This window comes from Trifolium pratense, linkage group LG5 (genome assembly GCF_020283565.1).
Source record: "Trifolium pratense cultivar HEN17-A07 linkage group LG5, ARS_RC_1.1, whole genome shotgun sequence".
NCBI lineage: Eukaryota > Viridiplantae > Streptophyta > Magnoliopsida > Fabales > Fabaceae > Trifolium > Trifolium pratense.
This window is the reverse complement of record NC_060063.1, coordinates 34838771-34848496: the sequence shown is the minus strand read 5'-3', so window position 1 is coordinate 34848496 and position 9726 is coordinate 34838771. Positions and strand designations below refer to the sequence as shown.

Below are 9726 nucleotides of genomic sequence, written 5' to 3'. Positions count from 1 at the left end.
ACCCACAATGTCAACACTATAACATAACTTGCATCAAGGACATAATACTAAAATTCAACATCCATAGCCAAATTCAACATTCAACATATATATAGTAATAATGTCATTAAAGTACAAACACATTGTAATCCAAAATACAAAACATCATAATAATTAATACTAATCCATCCAAAATACAAATTAAAACATCATCATAACTAGTCCATTGTAACTTCACAAACCTAGCTAGCTCCTAATCTTTCTCGTCGGCATCATCATAATCTACCTCGGGATTATATAGTTCAAGAAAACAAGTTGCCTAGCGGTCTCGCAAATCATACAGCACCTCCTCTGTTAATGCCGTGGGATCATTGAACACCTACAATATGTAAATAACATAGTTCTACAACATGTTAATTAATGTATGGTAAATGAATCAGCATAGCCATTTAGTGAACCAGCATATAGCACAAAAATTGTGAACCAGCATAGCACAAAAATTGTGAACCAGCTGCTGGAGCCAAAAAAGGTGCCCAAATAGAAATGCACAGCAGCAAAAAAAACAAGCACAATAGCAAAAAAACAAGCACAACAATATGCACAGCAGCCTATATATCATCATTCATTCACTACTAAGTATACAAATGTCTTCCTATCATCATTCATTCACTACTAAGTATACAACTGTCATTAACTACTTAGCTAAATGCACTAAACTATGAGTCTCATAGAAAAATATAAATTCATTACATAGAAAAATACAACCTTAGTAGAGACAACATTGATAAAGAAAAATACGATACCTCCATCCAATTCTTTGTAATACTAGCAGAGACAATGTCAATCATATTCTTCATTACATAATATCCACAGTCATTGCCGTTAGGCTGTACCCTTGTCTACATATAAATGACATTTAGTTAATACATATATATATGCCAAAACAAAAATACGAATCAATCATCATGTGTTATTAACGTAAATAAATATTAAAATTTACGCCACACTTACTTTGGGAAAAATCCATGAAGCCTTCTTTCTATTACCAAATGTTGCTAATTGATGAACTTTAAAAGCACTACAAAAATTTAAAAATCAACAATGCTTTAATAGGCAGTAAGTGGATGAACAAAGGCAAACTAAAGGCAAACTAAATAACGTAATAACTTACTTTGTAAAAAGACTCTTCGCTGCTTCAGGTATCTTATGGTGTAATGAACAAAGGCAAACTATTACATTGTCCTTAGGACACATAATTATTAATTGTCAATGCCCGCTGTACACATGAAAGAACAATTATTAGTGATTATGCTATCAAAATAAATAAGAAAATACATGTAGCTTATCAATGACATAAGCTATAAATATATATATATATATATACTTACTCCCAAAGATGTGGTGCTAAGTAGCACACTTTGTTTAGATCACGCAACTGATTTTGTATGTATTGTTTACCCGCCTTTTGAAATGAGACTGGCTGTGAATCTGTTGGGCTACTCTCAGATTTTTTGCTGAAGTCTTCTGAACTCAGATGCTCACGACAGGCCAAAAGGAATTGAACAGCTTGTTGAAGAAAGAATTGAAAAATAAAATGTTAATTCAAAATCAACTAGAACCAAAGGGTGAACAAAAGATAACCCCTATATTTCTACTGAATGAGCATTGATACCAGAATGGTCATATGGTGAAATATGATGATTATACACTAAAGACTAAGATAAGCAACTAATTCAAAATTTGTTTGTGCAACACATTCATCTGAAAAATTGATTATCAAGACTACAAACCTCATCTGGCTTCTTGGCAGCAAGTAATGAATTGGTAAGGCCACGCAGAACATCAAATTTGATATCTTCCGATACCTATCAGAATCAACCAAATATTTATGGATAACACTAGGTGAAACTACTGTGCCTGAAATAACTAATCACTAAGATTTAGTATTGATTTCAGCAAATCGAAGAAATTCAATCACTCCCTGTTCAAACTCGGCACTTAATCTACTAGCTTTCATCCAATCCAAGTACATTCTTAACATACAACTCTCAAAGCAACATAACATAGACCAAAATAACCACATGCCTAAGATTGGACTGCTAAGACCTGAGGCTGAGATACACACACAACAAGAAAAAGCTTGGCAATTATATTTATATTTCACTAGAATGCTATCTTTTATGGATATATGAAACAGGTCAGGGATGCTGGGTGCTGACAATACAAAAACATATCATTTCCACAATGTACCATCCAGACATGGAAAAAAATGCTACTAATAGACCAACAAAAGTTGAATTTTTTTAAAATCGAAAAATCTCAGAGTTCTAACAGTTCCTAGACATACTTTGGATATATTCTCCTTGGTTCGATTGGTCCAATTTCCTTAAAAGCATCTGCAAGTGTTTAGATCACTCCTCCCAGTGCACATTTTTAAATACCTTGGCATTGCAGATGGTATGTCCAGAAGAATTCTAGCTCTTGTGATTATCCCAAACTGTCCAAGACCACCAAGAACAGCATGGAATAAGTCTGAGTTACGTTCTTCTCAACACGTCATCACCTCACGCTTTCCTATTTCACACAAATAAAGTACACACACCATGACATACCAATAAGATAAGAGAACACTATAGTACTAAAATTGATTAGCATGTCTACACCAAAGACAAAAAAGGAGAGCTTCATATGTACTCAATAATTAATCAACATATACTATGTCACAGCAATGGCAAATAATAATTTATGAAATAAAACTAACAAGCAATTAAGAAATTAAATTACCTGTAACAACATCAAGTTAAAAAACATTGGAAATTTGAGGACCATAATTGAAGGTTTGACCACTAATACCAGCGTTGGATAAGGTACCACCCACAGACAAATACAAGTAATCAGTCCAAGACATAGGTGCTAACCCATACTCCATTGTTGCTTTCAACACATCTATCCACAATTCACCACCCCAAACATCCACATACATTTCTTTCTCCCAAACCTTAGGACCCTTAATTCCCTTTCCCATTTCAACCACCACACATTTCATCCTTGTATCTGCTTGTCCGTTTATCGAGTGTCTGTGTCCTCTCACCGACACCGCAAAAGGCGGCCACTTATTTGCCGCTTTAACCACTTTTACCACATCATCTAGCGACGTTGGCCGAACTGGTGCCAAAATCATGCCAGACTTCACAAGTGAAATAGGAATCGAAGGCTTTCCAGATGAGCTTATTTAGGTTACTTTCAACACATAAGTTCATCAAAAGTTTACTTACAATTTTCTCGGCAACAGCTTGTGTAGCCGTTGATGCGTACGAACCATCTTTTGTTTGTCGTGCCCTCTTCCAGCTCTCATGACGTGGGGGTGGAGATGGACTACGATCATTATCTTTAAATGAATCGGATTTCAAATTAATCACTTAAACTTTACCACTATATACCAGACAAAAAAATCACTGAAAATCATTATATACCACACAAATTATGAACAACAACAGATTTCCACCATATATACCAGACAAAAAATCACTGAAACTTTAAATGAAATTAAAAAAATACTTTAAATGAAATTAAAAAAAATGTGAAAATAACAATAACAAAAAATAATACAAGCAGAGAAAAAAAACCTAAATCTATTGCAGTAGAGAGAGAGAAAGGAAATTGAAAAATTGGAGTTGAAAATGGAACTGACCGGTCAAGAACGGAGATGTATTTGAGAGTTGAATAGACGGATTCGGGATTGTCGCGGTTGAAGGATGAGTCGACGTACGGTTGCGATGATGCGTTTCCCTTATAGCTTCGATTTGGAGCTAGGGTTCAAGAAAGAAGCTTCGATTTGGAGCTAGGGTTCGAGATTACGAGTGAGAGAGAGAGGACGACTGAGAGTGAGAGGGAGAGGACGGCTGAGAGAAGGCGGTGCTTGGAGAAGACGGCCGAGAGTTGATTTGGGGTTGTTGGGTTCAATCGATTTCGGCAGTAGATCGAGGGTGGTATGTTAACGTTGATTTGGGGTTGCTGGGTTGCTGAGTGTTTGGTGTTTGGGTCAGAGAAGAAGAGATAAGATTGCTTTGGTTAGTCTATCTATTCACCTATTGGTTCCAATTTTTTTTTTTTTATTCAACTTGACTTTTTACATCTGTGGCTATATATGGCCAGATATATATATATTTTAGATAATTTTCGTCGTAATTACAGGATTGCCACCGCGTTCAGTTATGCTTCTGGCACATTGAAACCAGATGTAAAAAGTTTTGTCTATATATTTTTCACCTCTGTGGATATTGAAACCAGATGAAAAGACTACTCCATATAGCTTTTCACATCTGGCATATGTTCCACAGATGTAAAATGCTTATGTAATATGTCATTTTTCTACTAGTGCAACACAACCTATGTTGTTCATACAATGTTGAATATAACGTGGCGACAATCACCATGACAATACTTTACTCTTGCTTAAAAGCTTCGAGTAAATCACACACAGTTAACTCCGTACTTCAAAGCTTCGGAGTAACCTTAAAACATTACAACTCAATAAACACATACCTACTCAAGTATTAAACCAATACGTTAGAGGCTCACAAAGACACGAAACCCTAAAAGACTACATTTTTGATGAACAGTGGCTTCTGTAACACCCCGAACTAACTACCCTTAAAAGACGTGATCTTAAAAACTTTTTTAAAGATGAGTAGCCGGAGCGCTACGGAAAACATTTTATAAAACGATCGTGCACATGACACGAAACGTCGCAGCGGAAAACATTGAATAAAGGATTTTCAAAGCAATGAACAAAATAGTTCAAAAGATAAATTATCTACATAAAACATAAGTTAAGATGTTCGCATCGATATACGACGGAATACAAACGATCCCCGACTCGATGTTACAAAATACCAGAGCACTAATATACATCACAACCCAACTAAACTTAACAAAACTATACGAAGGTAGCCTACACTAGCTCCTCACCAAAACGTGCTCCACACCAAAACGATCTGCAGCTAAAGCTCGTCGAAAACCTCGACCTGAATACCTGAACCCCCAAAGGTCCAGCACATAACAATTAGGTAGAGAGTTAGTAAACATAATCACATACATACGAATATAGAAACGCACCTATATTCAACCTATCACGTATTACTAACTCACACACATGCCTCAATAAGCAATACACCAGATAACACATACTCACAAATACACAACCAGATAGTTTCGCGTCGTTTCGGACCACACAAAGAACTCACATAACACATAACACATAATTGCACATTTACTCAAATGCGACTAATGCCAAACATTCAATGTCATGCCAACCTAGACACGACTAATGCATGAGGTACCATCTTCTTTATCAAGGAACTTACCATTGATATCCTTCTTTATTTGACAAGTCCAATATCCTTCTTTATCAGACAAGTCTGATATCCCTAAATAATGCATGAATTTATGAATGCCATGCATTTACCAAACATATGATAATCACTTAGCACGAAGCTACCGCTCACTACATGGATAACATAATCCATTAAACTTCTTTATCAGACAAACTGATATTCTTCTTTATCGGACAGCCCGATATACAAAAATACATATACTTCTTTGACATTTTATATAAATGCCATTACACAACACAATTATTAAACATATAATAATTCCAAACCAAAACGAAACCAAATACATGGATACACACACTTTACAAACATTAACAAAAATTGCTGTCACAGAGGCCTTCGCTAAGCGAGGGCTTAGCGAGACATGGCGAACCTCACCAGGAAGTCACCTGCTCATGGCGAGCATTGGCGAGCTTCAGCGAACATGTTCGCTACAGCGAACTCCTGGTCGCTTAGCGAACTATACCAGAAAAATATCTGTTCTTGAGTTTCAATAAGGCGATGACGTCAAGTCATCATGCCCCTTACTGCCCTGGGCGACACACGTGCTACAATGGACGGGACAAAGGATCGCGACCCCGCGAGGGTGAGCTAACTTCAAAAACCCGTCCTCAGTTCGGATTGTAGGCTGCAACTCGCCTACATGAAGCCGGAATCGCTAGTAATCGCCGGTCAGCTTAACATTGAATCCAACCAAAAATTCATGTAGACATGTTATAAATTCTTATAAACAGCTAATTCAAGCATATATGGTATCAAGGAACATTAATCATCCCTTCCAAACATCCAAATACATCAAACAATCAAAATCATGTCAATTTCTTGCAAAATAAGCAAAGTTGCATAAACATGCAAAACCATCATCAAACATATACATATTCCCTCCTAGATGTTCATTAAGCATACTAAGATGAAAAGGACATGTTTATGATAAAGAAACTTCACCCAAACCCCAAAGAAATTGGGTGAGAGAGTTTGGGAATGGAGGCTAGACACCTCCCCTCTCTTGGATCACCCAAGCTTATGCTTAACCACTCTCACCTTAGATTGAATGATGATTCTTGGCCTCTAAACTCTTCTCCTTGCTCGTGTTCTTCTTCTTGCTCTCCTAGGGTTTTGCTCTTGCTTCTAAGCTTACAAACCTCTAACTTCTTGATGACAAAATTAGCAAGTGTACTAACTTATCGTTAAGTAATAATATTTATAAAGTTCGTATCCGCAGGGATTGTTTCAATCTCGACAAAACAATTGAATTGTATTTAGGTTGTAAATATAAGGGGGTATGCTTGGCATATATTTGGTTTATAAAATAATTAAAATAAAAATTGCAATAACTTGACGAAGACTTTTTAATGGAGCGAAGCGATTAAGGATTGTTCGAATCCTCTCTGTATCCCTATTTGGTACTCTAGGTTCTAATTCTCAACAACCAAACTCTAATAGTTACGATAATTTAACAAAATAGATTAAGTCCAATTCCTTGGCTCATGATCCCTTTTATCTAATAAAGTACCCTAATTCCTTAGGCGAAACTAATATTATCAAAAGCGTTATTGAACGTTAAATTCTCAATCATACCAACTAATTCTTTATTCCTAAAGCAATTACGATTGGCAAACAATTAATTTAGTTCTAGTAATAAAACCTAGGGTCAGTAGTGAATTATTTCTTGAAATCAATTCGATATTGGCCAAATAAAGAAAAGCATTAAACACGAAATTAACTGAATAACTATTAGTTTTGATTGCATAAATAAGAACACGTAGTTACATGGTTCAAATAGTTCTACAGAGAATCATCTAAAATCCCTAATCTGATGAGATTAGTTACTCATGATAATAATTGACATAACAATTAAGTTCTAAAAATTATACATGAATTAATATAAAAAGCACCTTGAATAAGAACTCCAATGGTGAATTCCTTTGTCTCCTAGTTAAAGTTGCGTTTCCACCTTTTTTCCAAAGTCTGCAAGGTCTGCAAGGTCTGTGTGTTGTCTCCCTTAGGTTAAAAAAACTCATCTATATATATCCTCCCAAAGAACAATCACGTGCAATTAAAAAGGGATCCAGCCATTAGTGCACTGACACATCATCAAGGAATAACGTAAAGAGCTGTACGCGGCACTGTAGCACGTGTTTTTATCTATCTGGCAGTGGCAAAATCGCGCTGCGATTGAAATAAGTAGCCTCACGAGAAATACAGTGCTCCAGACATAAAATGCTTCAAAACTTCCCATTTTTTTCCAAGTATTTTTCTTCTTTTCAACTTTTGTCTTCAAACTTCTTGCTATGTCAATTTCTTTAAATATTCTTCTCTTTGACCATGAATTACTACTAAAAACTAATTAAAAACACTAAAATTGGAATTAAAATTAGCAAATGACTGCTGTCATCACAACCCCAAACTTGAACTGTTACTTGTCCTCAAGTGACATGCCTGTCAAAACAAAATTGTCAGGGAATTAACAAATTAATTTGAATGATAAAAATCTCATAAACCTTATTCTCTTCATCCGGCAATAGACCACCGGTCTTAACTTCAGTGATTCTGCTCAATCAACACTCTGGCTTCTAAGACTTCAATCAGATTAAGTCCAATGACCATTCCACACGATGTCCAAAGTTCAACCTTATCTCTCACTCACCATTTCACTCAATTTGACAGGGTATTCACTCCATCAACATGCAAATGCTATTTTACCATAAGCTTGAAAAAATTCTAAACGTCAATCAAAGTAAATACATCACACACATTTTTGAGGTCTTAAGGGTTATAACTTGGCTTGGGTAAATGGTGGGATAATTTTGGGAAATGTAGGCTAAATTGGAGTTAGGTGTCCACTACTATTCCTTATTGAAAAATCACCATTATTGGGACTCACTTCATCGTTAATTAGGTACTTAGAGAACTTATCCTTCAATTTTTTTCTTTCTTTTTGAAGATGCCAATATTTTTCATGTTTAATGGCTCTTTATTTTTTTCTAAGAAACTCCATTATTTTTGTGAGTCTTTATTATTCTCTTTTTTTTTTTTTTTTTTTTTTTTTTTTCAAGTTCTCTAGTACCTCTACCCCAAACTTAAGATGTTGCTAATTCCAGAAGCAACCCCAAACTTAAAATGATGCCATGACAAGAAAATTTAAAGCTTCTACCTAACTCCAAGGAGGGCAAACAGATAAAAAATTTCATGTCTAAAAGGCTTATAATTTGGTATGTCACCGAAAGAAAAGGGGAATTTTTTTTTTTTTTTTTGGCTCAAATTGGTTTAGCAACGGATAAATAATAAACAGGGTAGCTTGAAAAGGCTCAGAGTACCAAACAAATGTGCCTCTATGTGTGAAAATGTAAAACCAATCAACAGTAGAGAATAATCGCAAGTTCTAGAAAATATACAAAGCATGGATACGCTCATAAGATGTGAAAGGAAAAGTATACCATGGAATTTATTTGGCTCAATATGCTCACCAGCTGAGGTATCTGAAGATCGAACTAGTACACCGTGCAAAACTCCATCTTTCATATTCGTCTCTTTGTCTCTTGAACCATCGCACTTTCATGAGCAGTCACACGTCTGTTATTCTTTTATGTGCAAGTCTAAGAGATTCTCATCATGCAAATTCAGGTATTAACACACTGACAATTCAGATGGGTTGCCTCCCATCAAGCGCTTCTTTATCGTCATTAGCTTGACACATCAACCACTGTTAGGGTGGCCTGAATGATAGCAGGAACACATCATCCTTCCTCTTCCTCTTGTTTGGTAAGAATTCCATGAATTTCACATAGAGAATTAAGTGTTCCCATCTTCCAGCAACTAAGCTTTCAGAACAAGCACTCTCCCACCTTGGAGAAGAATGAGACTTCTTTTGCAAGGGGTTTTTCTCTTCAAACTCCATTGGTTGAAACTCAAATGTAACATAGAGATCAAAATGATTCACTCTTCTCATGACATTCTTATTGGTTTTCAATTTTTCTTCTTCTCCAATAGCATGATGTTTCATCTCCATCTCAACCAACTTCTCACACTTATTTGCCTTTTCAACAAGATTACCACATTCAACTTCAAATCCATCAAATGAACCTTGATTTGACCTCAAAAATTCACCCAAAATATTTTCGAGTTGAGAGTTGAAATCAATCTTAATCCCTTGATGTTCTTCTTCCTTTAAGCAAAACTCCTCACAATAGTCATTGTGGTGATTCACCCCGCAAAAATCACTTCTCACCTTCAATCTTGAAATCTTTGCATCCAACCTCTCTTGCTCATAAGATAGTAAACATAGTTGATAACAAATGATAGCTATTTCTTCGGAATCAACCAATCTATTATCAATCAATTTCATTGCTACAAA

At 35.7% G+C, this 9726-nt stretch overlaps 1 protein-coding gene across 1 annotated transcript; it reads right to left on the bottom strand.

Annotated features, from left to right (window-relative positions):
- Positions 1-227: 227 nt before the first annotated feature.
- LOC123885670 lies at positions 228-1815 on the bottom strand. Its single transcript, XM_045934970.1, has 6 exons — positions 1770-1815; positions 1368-1545; positions 1151-1255; positions 991-1057; positions 783-878; positions 228-358 (listed from the first exon to the last, which is right to left on the bottom strand). The coding sequence occupies exons 3-6, from the start codon at positions 1231-1233 to the stop codon at positions 299-301; spliced, it is 306 nt and encodes a 101-aa protein (XP_045790926.1). The 5' UTR covers positions 1234-1255; positions 1368-1545; positions 1770-1815; the 3' UTR covers positions 228-298.
- Between the last annotated feature and the right edge of the window lie 7911 nt (positions 1816-9726).

Excerpts from the sequence above, each read along its gene's own strand:
- LOC123885670 (XM_045934970.1), bottom strand. The coding sequence starts at position 1,233 with ATGTGTCCTAAGGACAATGTAATAGTTTGCCTTTGTTCATTACACCAT. Across the intron at positions 879-990 it reads CTTCATGGATTTTTCCCAAA|ACAAGGGTACAGCCTAACGG; the intron begins GTAAGTGTGGCG and ends ATTTATATGTAG. Across the intron at positions 359-782 it reads TTACAAAGAATTGGATGGAG|GTGTTCAATGATCCCACGGC; the intron begins GTATCGTATTTT and ends TACATATTGTAG.